The sequence below is a fragment of the Artemia sp. Qi Xiang Cuo genome, chromosome 17 (genome assembly GCF_049724085.1).
Source record: "Artemia sp. Qi Xiang Cuo chromosome 17, ASM4972408v1, whole genome shotgun sequence".
NCBI lineage: Eukaryota > Metazoa > Arthropoda > Branchiopoda > Anostraca > Artemiidae > Artemia > Artemia sp. Qi Xiang Cuo.
This window is the reverse complement of record NC_142810.1, coordinates 19,791,822-19,813,753: the sequence shown is the minus strand read 5'-3', so window position 1 is coordinate 19,813,753 and position 21,932 is coordinate 19,791,822. Positions and strand designations below refer to the sequence as shown.

Here is a 21,932-nt window from a genome sequence, read left to right as displayed (position 1 = left end):
TAAAATGATTCTTAGGGATTTAATATAAAATACAATAACATAGATATTAAAAAATTAAAAGTCTTAGTTATATATATATATATATATATATATATATATATATATATATATATATATATATATATATATATATATATATATATATATATATATATATATATATATATATATATATATATATAAAACCAAAACATTTTAACGTTTGTAACATCTAAACTTTCACTGAGGTAAAAATAACAAACGAACTAAAAAAGAAACAAAAGTGCCCGACTTACATCTAAACTGCTTTTTCCTCTACCAGTGTCTTTTATATTTCCAGCAGAATACGCATCAAACGTATACGGTATAGTTCGTTCAACATGTGGCATATTATCTTCATCGTAACCATGGGCCTTCTTCAAGTGCACTTGTGTTACTTGCTTTGTTGAAAAACCCATTTCACAGCCTTCAATAGGACACCTGGAAAGGTTTGCTATTAACTTAAACCTAAAAAGTGCTGTAGTTATTAGGGTTAAAAAAATCTACTTGCTTGAATATCTGACTCTACTTCGGCTCCATATCTTTTTGACTACGTTTAATGTGCATTTTTACTATTTTTAGGTCATAAAATGTCAAGGGCAGTAAAAATGAAATCAAATTTTGGAAATTTGTGAACACATAAGTTTTAAAAGATTAGAAAAAATAAGAAAATCAATGTTTAGTGAAAAATACCTTCATATGCAGTGTTGCCTTGTTTGATAAAACGAAACAATAGTAAAAAAAGAGAAAAACGAGGATTATACAAGCCAGTGAAAAATATGGACTAAAATAAAAATATTTCGATCAAGACCTCGACTTGACTATCCGTAGTGCAAGATAATAATATTAAAATTACTAATAAAAATCCAAAGAAACTATAAAAAAATTTCAAACCTTAAAAAAGAGCGCAACTAAAATTTTAAGACCCTTTCCATGAAACGGTGAAAGGGTAACTGAATGATAAGACACAGTACTGAATAGGAATTCAATTTTTTTATTTAAACAGAGAATTTTTAAAAGCTAAATGCTTTCCAGGTAAAACATCATCACAGATTAGGTTAGGTTGCAAAATGTGATTTTTTTTAATATTTAAGTAAAAACGATCAGAATTAATTAGTTCATTATAAATGGGGCTTAAATAGGTTTCTCCCGTGTCTCTATTGAGAGCAACCTTTCGGTGAATGTACAGTTGAGATAAAAAAGTACATTCACCGAAAAGTTGCTCTCAATAGAGACACGGGAGAAACCTATTTAAGCCCCATTTATAATGAACTAATTAACTCTGATCGTTTTTACTTAAACATTTTAAAAAATCACATTTTCAACCTAACCTAATCTGTGATGATGTTTTACCTGGAAAGCGTTTAGCCTTTAAAAATGCTCTGTATAAATTAAAAAATTTAATTCCCATTCATTACTGTATTTTTTCATTCAATTACCCTTTCACCGTTACATGGAGAGGGTCTTCAAATTTTAGTTGTGCTTTGTTTTAAGGTTAGAAAATTTTTGTATAGTATCCTTGGATTTTTATTAGTAATTTTAATGTTACTATCTTGCACTGAGGACGATCAAGCGGAGTTATTGACCAAAATATTTGCATTTTAGTCTATATTTTTTCACTGGCTTGTAATATCCTCGTTTTGCTCCTTTTTTTTTACTATTGTTTTGTTTTGTCATGATTAGCCAGTGTGGTCTCAGAGATTATTTGCCTTGTTTGGTAGTAGTGGGAGCCAATTTGAAAAAAAAAACAGAAACAAAGGGTGGAAATCAGCAAAAAATAACCTAAATACTCATGGCACCAAGTAGTTTAAGAATTCTTAGCTTTCCATTGTAGGTGTAGTTGTCTTTGGTAACAAGACTGTTAATGTTTGAATTTTTATGGACAAAAAGCGTTGTGCAATTGAATTAATTAGTTTTTTGCTTATTTATTTTTCCAGTTCATGTGGCAACACTGACAAAAACCCCATACCACCCATAATTTCCGTAATTTTTGAATTTTTATGGAGGAAAAGCGTTCATAGCCTTCAAAAAGAGACCTGAAAAGTTTTCTATTATTTTACAATTAAAAATTGTTACAGCATATCTTGATCATAATATTTTGATTTTTCTATTTTACTCCTAAATTTGTTTTATGTAACGCTTTAATTGGTGTTTTAATTGGTGAACGCTTTTATTTGGTGTTGGCCCTCTTTTCATGGTTTTTGTAAAGTTCTTCTCTAATATTCGTGCTTACGTAAAATCCAACCCTACAACCATGTGATAGAGCAATAAGAAATGTTTCGTCTCACAGGCATTGCAATTGGTAGGAACGACAAAAACGTTTGTCATAAAACTTTATGTTTACATTCTTTTTTAAATGTTTACTTAAAAAAAAATTTAATGTTTTTGTTACTTTAAAAAAAAAAAAATTTTTGATTTTAATTTTAATTTATTTAATATTTTTTTTATTTTAATAATTTTTCAATTTTGATTTTTTTTTTTTTTTCATTCAATTTTGTACATTTCAACAATAGAAAAATGTAGACATAATCAGATTAATAAATTGATTTTTAATCTGTATGTCTAATAGGCCCAAAAAGAAAGTCTTTTAATCTGTGTTTTTCCTATCTCCCCCCCCTCCCCAATTTTAAAAGGAGCCTAAATCGAGTCCCTTCGACATATACCTCCTAGCGACTGTAAAGGAGCATCTTATTTCATTCAAATTGGTTAAAAAGGTCTATCAGAAGTAAAGATTGAGATTAAGAATACAAAATAGGATTAGATAAAAATTCTTACTTAAAGGGTTTCACGCCAGAATGTGTAAGCAAATGTATTTTCAAATTAGATTTATTTTGAAACAGCTTCCCACATGTGTCACAAGCACAAGCACCACCAGTTTCCTTATTGTGAGTTTCTCGGTGGTGTCGGTGTAACGCAGCACGTGTCGCCATAACCTGATCACAAAATTTACATGGATACTGCTTCTGTTCATCCATTGGGTCCACCTCTGAAATAATAGACAGGACTTAGATCAATAAATATTGGTGGATATCTGTTCCCAATTTAGAGATTTTATCTTAAAATTTAGGAATTTCACCCTAAAATTAGAATTTTTCAAGGTAATTGTTGCCAATACTTTTTTCTTGGGATTTAATAACTTTTCACCATGCAGTTTGAGGAAGTTATTCGGTATTTCGGTTCTTTTTGTTTTGTTTTGAAGTTTCAAAACATCCAAAACAGAGCAAAATTTTTTTCATTCAGGATAACCATTACTTTTATCCAAAGAAAGTCTTATTTAGAATAATAAAAAAGCGATTATAAAGGCGTTAAATATGACAAAAATTATATTTGTGCTATAGTTTACGCAAAAATTTGACTTTTTTTTCCTTAATTCTTTGAGAACGAATGCTCTAACACTGGGCATTCGTTTACGGTAAAAACGTTTACGGTTAAAACGTTAACATTTCTAAACGGTAAAAACTTTTAGCAATCAATAAAAGGCGAAATACTTTAATTTCTTTTATTGCAATGCCGCGAGAATAAAGATGTTTTTTTATTCGCATTTTCTTTAAACAAAAAGATTTTCAGGTCAAATATTTCGAAAGATAATCAGTAAATAGAACGCTTTCAATTAATAAACGACTATATTTGTAGTAATCTAAATATATTTCAGTGAAGCACACGTTTAGCTGTATCTTAAATAACAGGGAGTTGAGGGAGTGGCAGGTCCCTTCATATACAGGATAATTTCTGATCCTTAAGTCTTGATTAACTAGCAATTATATTTTTTTACATATAATAAAGAGCTTAGTTCAGTGAGACATTCTAAAGACAGTGAAAGTTTTTACAGTTGTAAAGTTTTCTTAGCCATTTTTTCTCTCGAGTGACCTAGAGATCTGTTTTGTTTCTATTTTTGGTTTGATCTTAGAGGGTGGTAGTAAGAGGAAAGTAACATAGTTTTTTTTCTCTAGTGGTTTTTTGAAATGACATACAAAGTTCAGTGAAGTCCGCGCTATTTTCCTTCTCTTTTTTTCTTCTCTTATTTTTTTCTTTTCCTTCTTCTTTCCTTTGTTCGTTTATATTTTTCTCTCGAGGGATTTATCATCTGTTTTGCTTCTTTTTTTGCTTTAATCTTAGAGGGTGGTAATGAGGGACAAGTAATATTAAATTTTTGTGGTTTTTTGAAGCGACATACAAAGCTCAATGAGGTTCAGCGGCACCATTTTCCTTTTATTTACTTTTTTTTTTTAGTATCATACATGTTGTAACATACAAAGCTCAATGAGGTTCAGCGGCACTATTTTCCTTTTATTTACTTTTTTGTTTTTGTGGTTTTTTGAAGCGACATACAAAGCTCAATGAGGTTCAGCGGCACTATTTTCCTTTTATTTACTTTTTTATTTTTGTTCTTCTTTCTTTTGTTCGTTTATAGTAGCGTAATTATGAAAAAATTCTTAAAAGTGTTTAGTTTAAACAAAGTCACTTGACCCAGTTGATTTGTTTTTTGTTCAGTTTTTGTGTGTGTGAATGAAACCCTTATATACTTGTTTATACACTTACTTACGTAACGTTGTTTATTACTTTAATTTGATTTGGCTCTTATTTCATTTAAAATTACCAGGGTGGATCAGCATCAATAGCTGTTATAATTGTAATAGCTTATAACTGGTGCCTGCCATATGATGAAAGGTAGTTTTTGGAAATTCCTACTCTGCCTGATTTTGATCAGGAGTTCCATTTTATAGTTACCTCTTTATAAAGCAATATAGAGTCATACCTTCATTTACCATTTTCAGGCAAAGTTGGCCAAGTGCTGTAGAAATAGGGGAGTCATCTAGACTCACCCAAATATGAGGATGCTGGCTCGCTTTCTAAAGGTGAGCATTAATTGGTCACGGGTTTTGACTCACTTGGCCAACATCGCCTGTAAAGGGCACATGAAGACAAAACTCGACTTGAAGCCCTTTCTGACACTGTCGTAGCGGATGAAGCTAACCCATCACTTTAAAATCTTTAATTAATTAAACATATTCTGTCAACAAAGGAGCATGGAAGGCCTAATAAATTTTTTTTGGTATTTTACTACAAGACTTGAAGAAAATATTTGCCACAAAAAAAGCTCCAGTAAAATATTTTTTAATGGCTCAACTAATTAGTGTTATGACGAATTTTTTACTCATCTGACCAATTAGTGAGTATTTTTCTTTATTAGCAAGATTTCCAAAATTATTTTTTATATATCAGATGGTCCGATATTCTCCATAATTTCCTAAGCAACGCAAGAATAAGACCTGAAGATGCACCCGGGGCAGCTCAAGACTGGGTTTACTGGAGAAGGATGGTGTCTGCTCTCTCGAATTTGGTGCTAAGTCGGCAGGAGATTTAAGTCAAAAAAATCAATATGATAACATATCAGTAGTATTCAAGATGCTCATTTTTTGGGGATTCTCTTTAAATAAAAGTTTTAGTTTTTTATCTTTTAGAGCTTCGTAGCTATAAAATTTATATTACATGCGGAGAAAAAAATGTCGAATAGATAAAAATGGTTAATCCAGGTTAAATTTTTCAGTTCTTAGAGGGATACCAGCAGAGCTGGATTTAAATCTTTGGCACCCCTAGGCCCGATCAATTTTTTTTCGGGGAGACACAGAGATTTACAGGGAAATTACCAAAAATTCGGGTACAGTAAAAGCCCCGAACAGAAGGCAACTGATGAGTGATGAACCAAAAGTTTTTTCTGGGAGACACAGAGATTTACGGGGAAAGCCCCGAATTGTTGGGGATAGTGGGAGCCCTGAACAGAACGCAACTGATGAGTGATGAACCAAAAGTTTTTTCTGGGAGACACAGAGATTTACGGGGAAAGCCCCGAATTGTTGGGGATAGTGGAAGCCCTGAACAGAAGGCAACTGATGAGTAATGAGCCAAAAGTAATGCAAAAGATAGGTGATAATGAGCTCTCAGCAGCCATTCTTGGGAGACATCTGAGAGTTTATAAGCGGCTACGGAATTCCTGTGCTGTTTTAAAATCCCTTTTCTGTGAATAGGCAGTGCAGCAGCAAAGTGGACCTGACGCTTTGACAACAAATCACATCAGTCCAGCTTTTGTTAAGAAAAATAATCGTACGGGTTTAGTTTTGTTTTGCACCACTCGGCATTATGTGCCCCTAGGTCCGGGCCTAGTGGGTCTATGCGTAAATCCTGGCCTGGATACCAGATTGGAAGTAAAATTTCCCGTATGGATTGTCCTTGAAATTCAGTTAAAGTAAATAGAGGACATCAAATCAGCGAGTGGACTTCACCAATTGATTCAGCCCGGAAATAATTGTAAATAGTTATTTTAACTTCAAAGCCATGAAAATTTAGAAAATTCTTTGTAAAATGGGAAGTCGGATTTATCTGGCGCTATTTTACAAAATTATCCTAAGCGAATATTCTGACAATAAACTATGGTCAAGTATCCCGCATAGAAGCCTAAACATCATTCTTGAAGCCAACTTTAAAGTATCAGAGCCAATTTTAATTTTTTCAGATGAGATTAAATGTTGTTTTTTCTTCAAAATGAGCATTTTCTGTCATACTTTCTTTTTTAAATTGATTCAATCCCAAAAGAAAGCTCAACATGGAACAAAATGGGGGACATTGCCTCAGATAACGCTCAATGTTAACTATTGTTTCTCATTAATAAATATATGAGCCAAAAACCTTACCTCCATGAATTTTCTTGATGTGAATTTTTAATTTCTGCGGCTGGCAAAACTTTTTTCCGCATAGATGGCACTGTGGTCGTTCTCTATTCGGGTTGGCTGCACAGCCATAATTACGATGCATTTCCAAATAGTTAGGTCGGAGAAAGAACTAGAAAAATATGAAAACAAATTTAATGTAAAGCAAATAGATAGTTAGATTGATCTGAGCCAGTCAGAGGCCAGTCCATACCACAAACAGTGGAGATAATTCAAAAGTAGATATGTTACAGGTTTCGATTTTACTGCACTATCCCTTAGGTGAACGACATGTCTATAGTTTTTCTTTTTGTCTATGTACTTTTATATTAAGAAATTTGTTTAGTGGTTTAGTTAAATTAGCATTCTAAAAAAGTTAGTGGGATCGGTAAAAGACTTTATTTATCTTTCCTTTTAACCTTATTTTCATTTTAAAATAAGGTTTCCTTTTAAAATGAGGTTTAAAAAATAAGTTTGTTTTTCCTTTTAGAATTCAGGACCTTATTTTTAGGGACTGTCCCAGAGACGGTGTGAAGTTATTAGACAATCAAATAATCTCAGATTAAACCACCAAAAATGGACAAAAGTGGACTTTATTAGTTTGGCTTATTAGATGTTCATTCATTGGACAGAACAAGTCTAGGGAGAGAAGGCAACAATCCAAGCAAAAATATATATATATATATATATATATATATATATTTCTGTTTTGGGGCCTCTCCCAGGCCACTCAGCGCGTCCCCAGGTGGCGGATAGGGGAGCGTCCTGTAGATATGCAGGGCACCTCCCGATGGGGAGGCGCGGACCAAGGGAGGACCCGGTCTCTGGGGTTCTTGAAATATAGCTGGAGCACCCACGCCTGGGGGCCATAAGTTCAGGCGGAGGAGGTGGAAGGCCCCTCTGATGTGCACTGGGCAGGGCCCATCGGCGTATGTATGCGTCCCGCCAGTCACAAACCTTCTCCCAGCAATGGGAAAATTGCAGGTGATGCAGGACGCCGGAAGGGCGCATTGTCAGTAGTAGATATAGCCGGCCCCTGCTAGGAATGGAGAGGAGTGGCTTACCGCCGTCCTGAAATTAGCCAAGAAACCTTCTTTCTTATTAATACGAAGAAAGAGGCCCCAAGACGACCTTCAAGGACGGATGGGACTTAAGTTAAGTTATATATATATATATATATATATATATATATATATATATATATATATATATATATATATATATATATATATATATATATATATATATATATATATATATACTTAAGTCCCATCCCATCCATTAAGTCCCATATATATATATATATATATATATATATATATATATATATATATATATATATATATATATATACCGAGCTGAAAAACAGCAACCTAAAAAAGCAGGAAATAAAATAAAGTAAATTACAAGAGAACCATATATCAATATATTGTATATATAAAATCGTTATTGAAAAGTTACATGATATTATTATAATAGATGCATATGTGTCAACCTATTTTCAGCATATTGCTGTCACACCTGATCATATATTTCTATTCAGTGATCAATAGTAAAAAAAGAGTAATAAATGACTTTTGTTTCCTACCTTTCGTGACCATTTTATTCAACGTCTTATTGGTCACGCGAATTTAGCCTAATATTACAGAACACTTAGCACAGGTTATTTACCTCTTAAGCCCTGTAGTGTTTTTCAATTAACCTTTTACAGATTCTTCAATTATCTTTTTATTGGATTTAGAGAAGACACAGTCAGCAAAAATAGAGGTTGAGGGACAAAATAAGGATACATAATGATAGAGAGACATAGGGGAGGGAGGAGAAGGAAATAGAGAATGCAGTGAAGATGATAAAATAGAGTAGCCAAGGCACTGGGTGTTTTTTCATAGCTGAATTTTGGAGGCATAGGAAGGTAATTCTGGGTACCAAGATTAGAATGCTGGAAGTTACAGTGATTACAATGGTTAGGTATGATTCTAAAACATTGGCCCTCTGAAAGACGGAGGAGGATTTATTAGATTTTTTCTAGCAAAATTATCTACAAACTGTTCTTGGTGCCCATCTAACTGACCAAATTCAAACAGTAAGATGCATGAAAAATGTGGTTCTACCCACTTTCTAGGGCTGTAACGAGAGAAAGGGTGAGATGGGTTAGAACTGTTCTGTGCATTAAGGATGATAAATTGCCAAAGATCGTCTTTTGCGGCAAACCATCTAGGACGAAAAGCAGGTGGTCCTTGAATTGGGTGGTAGGAAATCTTAGGGAAGAGTTTAATGGATAGTGGAACTTCTTGGGAGAGTGTAAAGTTTGAGGCCTTAAAAAGATTGGGATAGAGGAGGAGCGTGCGCAGCTGTGCCCTCAGAGAGCTTTATGCAAGTTGTTAGCAGCAGCAGCAGTAGTACTGTTAATTGATAGGTAAATATTTTATTTGGGAAGCGTCAAGCATTCTTAAAGCTATTTTTTAGATCTGAAACTTTACCTTTCCACAGAAGCTACACTGGTATGCGCCTTTCCCCGCGTGTTCTTCAGCAGCATGTTTTACTAGTGCTTCCTTGCCCAAGAGTGGCGAAGAACAAACCTTGCAGAAAAATTTTCTTACTGTGAGACTGAAATTTGGATCGTGAAAAACATTGACGTGGGTTCTGTAATACAGCGGATGATCGAACGAGCAGCTACAGCCCCCACAACCTACAAATTATGCAGCATTAAACTTCTTATGCATCAATGGGAAAAATAAACGGCTATCAATTCAGTTTAGAGAGTCTTTAAACTACCCTATAAAATATTAAAGCACCTAACGATCCAAATACCTTCCCGTCCGGATGCATCCCTAGGAACTCCAAAAAAGGCTGGCTTATAAGGACCACAACTTTTAAAGCTCAGAGTAGTATTTTGATTTCAAAAATAGCTAAAATAAACTTAAGAAAGATTGAAACTTCAAAGCCGGAAAAAAGAAATGATAAAACACAAGCTACTGCCTTCAACCTACTTGTCAGTCAGTGAGAATTTAAATTAGCCTAAAAATTGCATACAATAATATTATAAGGCAGTGGTTGTCAAATTTATTTAGACACTGTACCCCTTTTTACCCAAAAAACTTTTTAGGTACCCCTTCTCAGTTACCGGTACTAGGCAAACTATAGCTAAAATATAAATAAAATTTCCAGTCCTGGAGTTAAAGGGTTGTTTTATTTTTTGTTGGCTGGCTGCATACCCCTTAAAAATTTTGCCGTACCCCTAAGGGATACGCGTACCACAGTTTTAGAACCACTGCTCTAAAGTAAAGAAAAGTTAAAAAAAACTTGAGGCCTTTCCTTGTCTGCTATACCTCCCTCCTGTCAATTATAGCTTGGTAAATTTAAGTTCTCTTTGATACTCTAAGAGTTTTTTATTTTTGACAGAGAAGTCTACAATTTTTGAAATCGTCCAACTTTATATATATACATATAAATTAAACAAATATATAAATAACAAAATATAGAATTATGTAGGAACCAAAACTTCTTTGAACGGTTTACATGTTTATTGAGGGCTAAATCTGATCCCATGAGCCTTAAATAGGATATCACTAATCAGTGATATCAGAGCTAATCAGGGGCTAATCAAACCCTAATTAGTGGTGCCTCAGAAACACTGCAAGAGCAGTCACTAGGTCTGAAGAAAAGCTCATGAAGAAAGTTTGCCGTTCTGAAAAACGGCACGAGGAAAACAATGTGCGTTTGACCCTGTTTGTAGCAAAACTGTTATCATCAATTTTGCTGTAATTTACATAAAAAGAGCAGACCAAACGGTGCAACAGTTTACCAAAATGGTTTGCCACTATAAACATGATGGATATACTCCAGAAAAGACGTTTCAATATCTTTGGATGGTTTACAACATCCTCCATGGTGTTTTATTGTTTTTGAGGAAAATAATGTATGGTTGCAATTTGTAGCAAAACCGTTTTTCCTTTTCCTTGTCATTTTTTATTTTTTCTTGATGAAAAAAAAGAGTTTCGATAAATAATAAAAAACAGGAATGGGCAGTGTTGACCCAAGTTAATTCCTACTTAAAAAAATTGAATAAAAACAGAAACTAAAACCGCTACAGTAACCACTATAGGTAAAGGTAGCTAACAATGGAATAAAAGAAGTAAAAAACCACTAATAATAAAATTAACGTTTTACAAGTCATTTATCTGTTTTTACAGAATGACATACAGTTTTACTAATATTCCCGGCCTTGCCAAAAAAGTAGTTCTTTTTTCAGGTCTCTTCAATTTGAAGGGACCTATTCTCAAATGTTATGTGGTTTGCTTTATATATTAAACTTGTTTTGCATGGTAAATTAATATTAAAACTTAAACAAATAAAAATTATTTCAGAAATACTTGAAAGAAGAAGAACAAGGATTTGAACCTTCCTAGTCATTGAGTTCATCTCAGTGGCGCATCCAAGATTTTGCGAAAAATGGCTTCCGATGAGATTTTCCTTTTCTTTTACGTTTTTGGTCGTCAGATTTGTGGGCTAAAATTTTAAAGACCTCTATTCTGAACAAATAAAATTTCAAATAGGCATAAGTCCTTTTATTAGACAGTAAAAAGATACAAAAAGTTCTGGATATTTCGACTATATACATTAGTAATCATCATCAGAAGATAAACATCATCAGTATCAGCAGTTTATCTGCTGATACTGATTACTGATGTACGTGTTTTCTTCGAAAACATATCGAATTTTATTCTGTTCAATAGATTCGTATATATGGAAGTAGAAACTATACAAAATTAAACTGTACTCAAGCCAAGAGATGGGGCAATCCTTCCAGGAACCGACATAAAATGTGAAACCTACAAAAACAATGTATTCACCTACCACCTGGCAAAAATAGTTATAGATGTCTTAACTTACGTTTTTAGCGAGAAATGATTAAATTAATGAGCTCTAAAACTCTCCAACATATATTATTCATTGAGCTTCAAAAAAATTACTTATAAATTGAGTAACGAAATACCTAAAATGTTTAAGATTATCCCCTGAACTATACAAATTATTAAGATAGGGGAATTTGCGTCAAATGGGGGGGGGCAGACAAATTGTTTTTTGATGATCTTTTTTCATCTATAATGAGACCAAAAATTGCAATCGTTTGATGTAGAAATGAGGCAGATCCAGCAACAAGAAACTGCAAAATATTAAACTTTGGATCTGGAACCCAAATTTGTTTCGTGAAAAAAAGAAGAAAAATAGGAAATAACAGGGTAACAGAAAAACTGGATCTGCCCTCATTTTGATGCATTGTCTTCAATTATTAAAATAATATATTTAAAAAGAGAATATGTCTAAAAGGATATATCTAACAAAATATATTTAATATAACTGGAATACTTACTCAGCTTATCAACCTTCTTTTTAGCCCAAACAGGACTTGGGTCATCAACCCAGTATAACAGTTCATCTCCATCTTTTAGTTCCACAATTGATAGAAGGTACAGCAAATCACCACGCACAACAGCTGCTAGATTTCTTTCATCTCTAGTTGGAGCTGGGCGCAAATATCGAAACCAGTTTGACCTTTGAGGGTCAAGTATGCTTACATAATGCTTCCCACTTTCACCGTAAACCTATAAAAAGATATTACACAGTAGCAATAAAAGTGAATTCTTTGCTGGACTCGGGTATATCAGTTCAGTTTTAGCAAAAAACTTAAATGAGTCTCCCCGCTCAATTTTTGCCCGCTCCAAACCTTATAAAATATGAAATACTCTCACCCCACCTATAAAATAATTTTATAAGCATATCCGAGATACATGCTACCTATTGTTGCACCATCGACGTCAACAATCAAAGCACATTAAGTAAGCGTTTTTTATTGGCTGGAAATACCAAATCTTGTTGAAATCAGATTTATGCATGAGTTACTAATCTGCATAATCAGAGGGCTTTAAGTAAAATTCTTGGACCCATGCCCACTCCAACCAGCCCTAAAAGGTTGTATATATACGAATTAATTAGTTAACTGAGTCACTACATACAGGTTATTTGACCTTCTAGTAGTGGCTATGTTTGTTTAATTTGATTTGTTGTTTTGTGAATTGATCAATAAAGGAAACTCAATCTAAAAAAAGGGAATAAGACTCAATTTCTTCTATCCAAAGGCAGGGGCTTAATTATTCTCTTAGGAAAGACTCCTCTGAGTTTATTCTGGTGAGATGAGGCTACCCTATCAACAGAAATTAAGCAATTATCTCATGAGCTCTTTTAATCATAGTGGTAAAAATTGATCAAATACATGAGCAACAGGCCGATGGAAAGCTATATGAACAACAATTGTTATCTAGTGAGAACGTTTCCATTTTCATAAAATAGTGCGGAAGGAGAGAAATTCATTCCCGTGTATGAGGAGTTCCTTTCCTTGAACGGGAAACAATGTCATTTATCATGTTTCTTTCTTTAAGTATATTAAATTTAAAAAAAAAAAGTTTTTTTTAACTGAAAGTAAGGATCGACATTAAAACTTAAAACGAACAGAAATTATTCCGTATATAAAAGGGGCTGTCCCCTCCTCCGCGCCTCGCTCTTTACGCTAAAGTTTTTCATTGTTTTTAAAAAAATAGTGTTGTGAGAAAGTCAACCTTTAGCGTAAAGAGCGAGGCGCTGAGGAGGGGATAGCCCCTTTCATATGCGGAATAATTTCTGTTCGTTTTAAATTCTAATGTTGCTCCTTACTTTCAGTTAAAAAAAACTTGTTTTTTTAAATTTAATTTTTGAACTTTTTTGAATTATTGGAGCTTTGATTTTGGCTGACCGTAAATGAATAATTAAACAAAATTTTCATATTAATTTTAATTTTATTTGGTTTAATGGCTTTCTCGAAACTTGTTGAATTTTATTTCTGAACGTTTTTATTAGTAATAAATATACGTAACTTACGAATTAACTTACGTATCGAACTTCTATATTCATATATTTTTAATACGTATATTAGGGGGTTTGCCCCCTAGTCAATACCTTGTTCTTTAAGCTAAAGTTCGAATTTTGTTCCAATTCTTTAAAAATGACCCCTTAATCACAAAGGCCGTTCTTTAGAATAAATAGCTCTTATGAAAGTACTAAAAAATGTTTGGCTTAAAGAGCGAGGTATTGACTAGGGGGCGAACCCAATCATATGACTAATATTTTCTGTTTGTTTTCAATTTTGCAATTGCTCCTTACTTTCAGTTGAAAAATTTGTTTTTTTATATTTAATTTCTGATTTTTTTTTTTTTAATTATGCTGGAGAGTCTGGCGCCCCCTTCATAGCAATGTCCCTTCCCCCATGAAAACTTCCTTCATGGAAAGATCCTCCCACATAACCCCCAACCCACCCCACCCCCCACTACTAGAAACAATTCCCCCTGAAAACGTCTGTGTACTTCCCAATAATCAGTGCTATATGTTAACATTGGGTTAGGTTTATAAATTCCATCTCTTCCCTAAGGGACTTTGGGGGATTATATTATTCTAAAATGTATAGTTATCATGTTTTTGACCATACTAAACAAAATGGGTATATAAAAATTTTTTTCAGGGGCCTTTGGGAAAAAATGAGCGCGGAAGGGGGCCTAGTTACCCTCCATTTTTTTGGTCACTTAAAAAGGGCACTAGAACTTTTAATTTCCGTTCCAATTAGCCCTCCTACGATAATCTAGGACTACTGGGTCAATACGATTACCCCTGGGAAAAAGAAAAAAAAACAAATAAACACACATCCGTGATTTTTCTTCTGGCAAAAAAGGTAAAATTCCACATTTTTGTAGATAGGAGCTTGAAACCTCTATAGTAGGGTTCTCTGATAGACTGAATGTGACGGTGTAATTTTCGTTAAAGTTAATTAAAAATTCAAAATTACACATTTTTGCAGATAGGAGTTTGAAGCTTCTATAATTATTTTCTTTGATAAGCCCAGTCTCATGGTTTGATTTTCGTTAAAATTAATTAAAAAAATTTACAAACAAAACACACTTTTATTGTTAAAAAAAAATGAGTCGTTAGAAAGTCAAACTTTAGCGTAAAGAGCGAGGCGTTGAGGAGGGGACAGCCCCTTTCATAAACGGAATATTTTCTGTTCATTTTAAGTTTTAACGTCGTTCCTTACTTTCAATAAAAAAAACTTGTTTTTTTTTAATTTAATTTCTGAACGTGTTTGAACTAATACAGGTTTTAAATTTGGCTCACCGTGCATGAATAATTAAAACAAAAATTACTTATTAGTTTTACTTTTTTTCGGCTAAATGGCTTTCCCGAAAGTTGTTGAATTTTATTTATGAACCTTTTTATTAGTAATAAATGTACCTAACCTACGAATTAAATTACGTAACGAACTTCTACATTCATAAATTTTAATACGTACATTAGTGGTTTGCCCCCTTGTCAATACCTTGCTCTTTAATCTAAAGTTCGAATTTTGGTCCAATTCTTTAAAAATGACCCTTTAATCACAAAGGCCGTTAATTAGAATAAATAGCTCTTATAAAAGTACTAAAAAATCTTTGGCCTAAAGACCGAGGCATTGACTAGAAGGTGAACCCAATCATATATCTAATATTTTTTTTTTCGTTTTAAGTTTTGATGTTGCTCCTTACTTTCAGTTGAAAAACTTGTTTTTTTATATTTAATTTCGGATTTTTTTTTTTTAAATAATGATGGGAAATCCGGCACCCTCTTCATAGCAATGTCCATTCCCCCATGAAAACTTCCTTCATCAAAAGATCCTCCCATATAACCCCCGACCCCCCCCCACCCCCAACTACCAGAAAAAATTCCCCCTGAAAATGTCTGTATGCTTCCCAGTAACCAATACTATATGTTAACATTGGGTAAAGTTCATAACTTTCAGCCCTCCCCCTGGGGGCTTTGAGGGATTAAGTCATCCTAATAGACATAGTTATAATATTTTCGACCATGCTGAACAAAATGGCTATCTCAAAATTTTGATTGGGTGACTTTGGGGAAAAAAATGAGCGTGGGAGGGGGTCTAGTTGCCCTCCATTTTTTTGGTCACTTGAAAAGGACACTAGAATTTTTAATTTCCGTTCCAATGAGCCCTCCCACGATATTCTAGGAACAATGGCTCGATACGATCACCCCTGGGAAAAAGAAAAAAAAAAAAAAATAAACACGCATCCGTGATCTTTCTTCTGGCAAAAAATGGAAAATTCCACATTTTTTTAGATAGGAGCTTGAAACCTCTAATGTAGGGTTCTCTGATACGCTGAATATGATGGTGTGATTTTCATTAAGGTTCTATAGCTTTTAGGGGGTCTTTTCCCCTTTTTTCGAAAATCAGCCAAATTTTCTCAGGCGCGTAACTTTTGATAGGTACAACTAAACTTGATAAAACGTATGTATTTGAAATCAAAATTAAAATCTAATTCTTTTGATGTATCTATTGGTATCAAAATTCCGTTTTTTAGAGTTTCAGCTACCATTGAGCCGGGTCGCTACTTACTTACAGTTCGTTACAACGAAATGTTTGATTAGGAGGTCCTAAACTAAACACAAGCTGGAAAACAGAAACGCTAAAAAGGGTGTTTAATTACATATTAATATTTTAATTTGTATAAAGTCCCGGCAAGATTGAAACACCTGTCACTTGATCAAATGCCCGTGTTTTGATAAATTAAACTTAACTCTTAATAGGGAAATTTACGAATCCTAAATTTTATTCATTTAAAATCAGCATGAAAGGAAAATTCTATCAATATTATAGCCAGGGCTTGTATTACTACAAAAATATGTATTTACGCCAGGACATTCAGCTTTACCTAATACCGAAACAAAAAAAAAGAAAAAAAATAACTGAAAAAAAATTGATTAAAATTCATATACTTGCAGATAAAAGTGTCTCAGCGGCTAACAAAAGGCATATATTTCTACCTCATCCCTAACAGATAGCGGCACTCTATACCATAATATTGCAAGGATAAGTCAAATAGACAGAGCAGAGCTTGTTTTACACTAATAGGCCTTTATACCCATCTGATACCCATGACATTATGTTGTCTCATACCCAAGTTACCATAAACATACTATAAAAACACTTGGAGGAATATTATGAATAATATCACGTTATAGCCTAAGCTTATACATAAAAACAAAGTCCTGAAAATAGTAGGATATGGACTCATGGATAAGGATAACTCGCTGAAGTATGCTTATCAATTCCATAAATAGCACGTATAGCTGAATTTCGGAATGCACGCAGGGGTTTCAAGAGGACCGAAAGGGTTCCAGACCCAATAGAGGAGCACCAAAAATATAAATGTTTTTACTTTTATAACTTTAATAAATCAAATAATATTAACATTTTGATTACTAAATATCAGCATATGTATATTAAATTGACAATGCACATTCATTTGTATTTTACATTCAGTAAAGTGCAAATTATGTTCTGGCCTTGGGAAGGCATAGGGGTTTTGAGCCCTACTCATGTTAATTTCTGCTCGTTTTGGGTTTGACTCGGTTATTTATCGTACGTTCTGTTCGTTTTGCGTTTCATTTATTTATCGATGCTGATTTGTGGTATTTTCACGCTTGGTAGATTATTTGATTTTATTTTTGATAATTTTTGGTTAAATGGAGTTCTTTACTTTTCTTTGAAAAACTCATTTTGTGGAAAAAGTTTTTTTTAGATAATTTCTGTTCTTTTATATTGACATAGTCTTTTCAGGAAAAAAGAAAATAATACTTTAAATCTTTTTGCTTTTTTAAGACTTTATAGTTTGGCCTGCTATTTGTATGATGGAAAAAATTTTTTCTGAATTTTCTACAGAATACAACCCCTTTTAAACCTTAATTAGTTTGTTGGTGTTTAATATCGCTCCAAGTATCTTTTTGTAGACCAGAAATGGAAAACTTGCTGACATCAGCAAAAAAAATCTATTTAATTTCTTTTTTGAGTTTGCTGCATCTATACTTGTTTGATTTCGTTGAATTTTAAGAGCAGAAGTAACCCTGAAAGTTTGAACATAATACCCTCAGTCATTCTTGGGATACTACTGAGATGCCTTATTGGGAATTAGTATTAACACAGTGCATTTTGATTTAATCTTAAGGCAACATTTAGTTTTTAAACATAATGGGCAAATGGGAGGGGGGCGTGGGAGGGGGACTAGTTGCCCTCTAATCACTTTCGAATAATGAAAAGGGCATTAGCTCTTTCTATTTTCAATCGAATGAGCCCTTTTCGAAGTTCCCAAGATAACTCCTTCGATACGAAGTGCCCTGGTCTAAACAAAAAAAGAAAAAAATAACAATACATTGTACCAGTAGTAAGGCAATAGGGAATCCGAGTAGTGATTGCGTAATTTGACTTTCACAAGCCTGAGGCATGGATATGTGTGCAGTTTAACCGGTACATTGGCTTACCACGGGTCAGTCACCTATTACAATGAACGGTAGATGCCTTAGCAGACAGGTTTTCTAATGTGACACTCATTTTTTTGTGTGTCAATTAGTTAGAGAAAGCTGGCGGTTAGTCTATATGATGACTTGATTAGTCGGTTTTTTAAAAAACTTGGCAAGCTATAATGTACTCAAGCAAAAACCCTATATAATGTCCATACACTGCATTCCGATTTTCATTATGTTTTAACACATTGATTATAGTACACTATATATTATTAACTTTGAAAACAATGGATTCGTCAATATTCAATGTGAGTACACTTTTCATTCTTTTATTCCCCCCCAAAAAAAATAAAATAAAAAAAAACATTTTACTAGTAAATTCAAATTTCAGGAGCACTTAGCCCCCTCCCCTCCAACAATACAAAATCTTAAGAATATTATGAGGACATTCGAAAGAGACGACAAAGCACGCTTTTTTCTATTATTTAAATAAAATATCTCCTACAAAGCTATGTTTACAAGTTTTAATTGTTTTGAAAAACAGTTCTGTATCATTCAGAAACAACCTTTTTCCAAACATGCTGTATTTTTCTGGTTTGAATGAAAAGCTTGCGTGTTACAAAGAGAGTGATAGTTTTGGGAGTCAAATTTCACAGGCTCTTGCTATAAAAACTCGACTTTACAGCTCTTAATGCTGTTCTGGGTGCTAAACGAGTCATTACCAAGGACTGGAATCCCCCCATAAGCATGGTGACATACGCCAACTGGCAAAATACTGGAAAAGGGTACAAAAAATCTGCAACTACGAGTGCAAGCATGGCTTCTGATTCAGATTGCTTCTGAGTGATGTTTAATGTCATATTTTTGGTCACTTTTGGTGCATAGTTTATGCATTACAGAGTAGTTGGAACCTCGGATAACTCAAAGCTTATAAACCCAGTTCCAGTTTTAAAAATAAAAGATGCCGTTATCTAGCCTATATATTTAAGGTAATTTAAGAAATAGTAAAAGATATAGTCTTTATTGTACAATTTGTGGGGGTATAACCAACTCGAGCTTATAAGATGAGTGAAGGATCTTTTAATGGCATTTGGAGAAAAATATTGTTCCAACAATAAAATCTCCAATACATGTTAGACCAGATCATAACCCCCAAAGTCACTTCTGTAACCAGTCGTAATTTAAAAACTTTTTTTTTCCTGTATTGTCTGTAGGCGGTAGCGTACATTAGGAGAGGGCTACATGAGCAATCCCCTCTTCTATCGGGATCTTCATCAAAGCGACAAGGAGTATTAAATGTAAAAACATGTCACAACAACTGGTTTTGGGCCATATTCTGTAATAATACAATGTTAAATTAGGCCCTGATTAGTATTAACATCTTCATCTAGAACCAATTTCAGCCTGGTGCTATAAACGATCGTAAACGGCCGAAAAATAACTACTTTTTTTGGCCTGTAGTAAAATATTACGGTACTGTTGTATTAGCTGGAACCCACGCGATATATTATATAGGGAACACCTTTAAGCCATCATATACATCACGCCTTAATGAGCAATAAACTTTTTGCCTTTAAACAAGAGGAGGAGGAGGGCAAAATTTGACTTCTTAAGCATTTATCCAACAAAATCGAAAAAAGGGATTTTTTTTCATGCTAAATTTTGCCTTCTTTTTAAGGAAAAGGATACGTGCAATCACCCCCCTTCGGAAATGAAACAGAGACGGAGTGACGCTATGTTATTGCAAGCCGCAGGACCATCTATTATCAAATATGCCGGTAGAATTACACATGATCTGGACATGCCAACAACCAAACAACTTTTAGTGTCAGGGCACTCTCAAAACAGGGTTAGCTCTATGCAAAGTGAAAGGAAATTGAAAAGAGAATGGGCTGCTTCTCATAAAGACTCAACCCAGTACATTCAAGGTCGTGCGGTTTACCCCCTTCATTTTTTATCAAGGGCTTCTGATGTAGAAACCCAGTCAGACGTTTTCAGTATATATATATAGTTTTTTCTTATCCTATTTTCAAAAATAATGTAAATTTTCTTATGCGCTGAACTTTTGACTAGTAAAACTTAAATCTGTTACTAGATTATTCTATAATAATCATATTTCATTTCATTTCGTTAGTCAAATTAGCAGTATATAAAGAACAGGTTATAATAATGAAATAGCTTATCATACATTCCCAAAAGACCTTACCTGTAACTTCTCTTTTAACCAAAACGTTTTCTAATGCAGTAATCTAATAGTCCTTTAAACAATCTAACTATATAAAAACAAACAATTCACTATTTCACAGTTGAGAATCAGTCTTAAACTGCTATGTTTTAAATCTGCACTAAGCATTTGCCCATATCCGCTAATCAAAATCTCCCATCAATATACTTGAATTTTAATCCGCTCGACAGGTATAATTTGAATTTTAAGTGGGGTTTCTTGTAACAAGATGTATTTCTCTGATAAGATATGTTAATACAGGAAAATGGTTTTTTAATAATTTCTAAATAAGGCATCAAATTGATGTCAAGAAATATTATTTGGGAAAACCCATTTCTAGCAGTTATTACGAAAAAACAGTGTGTTGCATTTTCAAAGGTCTTTTTGAGACAGAATTGGAGGCTGTTCTTTTTGGACAGGTTTTTGAAGTCCAATATCTCAACTTGAAAGGACAATAATTCTCCGACCCCGATGAGGGCTCTTGATTCCTAATGGTCACCCCAGGGGGGCTCCTAACAGGACCTAACGCCATTTTAATTACAATTTAATTGTTGTTATGGATGGAGAAAAAAAAAAGTTTTTCTATCTTACGATGATTTATTTCTTCCAGGTCCACAACGTCCACGACTTCAAACAAATTTGCTGCAAACTCACATACGAAAGTCCAGATTATCGAGAAAGTTATTCCAACACCCCCCATTGATGTTTGGGTTCGTGTCCATTAACCAAAGCTGAAGAGCAATTGTGGATACAATATACTGCATCAGTTGAACGATTCTTAAATTTTATTGAGTTATATTGAGGTAGGACAAGCAATAGAATCGTACCCCTATTTTGCGTTTTTATTCTAAAAATTTTCGGAATAAAACTATTACTTTTATATATCATTCTTTTGTTCTAACTTATCCCCTAGGAATAAGACTTCATTTTCCTGACTAAAACAATATATATTTTTTTAAAATGTTCACGTGTCATTATGAAAGACATATGGTAATGCAACTTTTTTTTTCTTCTTCTTTTAATTGTTCAGGTGGTGGTGGTGGGACAATGACTATGAAAAATTGACATAGTTTATTAACTTTATAAAAATAATGGTTATTTTACATAAAAAATAAAACTTTTTTCTACAGATTAGTGATATAGCACCACCGCCACCATTGAGTGATGAAACACGTGAATTCACAGGACCAATTCTTTCACCACCAACGGAGTTCAGTGATGAGCCTACTCTAGATCTATAGAGTATAGAGTGGCATGAGGGTTTCCTCAATGATGTTTTTGGGGAAGTGGCTAGCCTAGACGACTTAACCTGTGATATTGACATGCCTGAGTAATCGGGGTGGGAAGGTATTTCTATGCATGAAAATTTAGGTGATGTTACAAGTGCATCTGAACAGGGTCCTCATAATGAAATTCCAGCAAAGTAAAATGCAGGCTGGCTCGACCAATGGTCCCCAAACACATTGGAATATATACTTGGGGACTGCCTCAGGCCATATCCATCCAATGTGATTGAGCAGACTGGAATTGGTGATGTAATTGGCAGTTCCCTGTCGCATTCCACCATTCCGCTTGGTGATATATCTAGTAGTATTAATACAACAACAACA

At 33.7% G+C, this 21,932-nt stretch overlaps 1 protein-coding gene across 4 annotated transcripts in view; it reads right to left on the bottom strand.

Annotated features, from left to right (window-relative positions):
- LOC148941991 (uncharacterized) overlaps positions 1-21,932 on the bottom strand; it is a 137,343-nt gene that overhangs the window by 26,016 nt on the left and 89,395 nt on the right. For all 4 annotated transcript variants that reach the window (XM_089103425.1, XM_089103427.1, XM_089103426.1 and 1 more), the window contains 5 exons: positions 12,097-12,328; positions 9,203-9,411; positions 6,708-6,855; positions 2,794-3,004; positions 276-459 (listed from right to left, as the gene is read on the bottom strand). In XM_089103425.1, the coding sequence (XP_088959551.1) occupies positions 276-459; positions 2,794-3,004; positions 6,708-6,855; positions 9,203-9,411; positions 12,097-12,328 (984 nt within the window). The remainder of the gene's footprint in view (positions 1-275; positions 460-2,793; positions 3,005-6,707; positions 6,856-9,202; positions 9,412-12,096; positions 12,329-21,932) is intronic.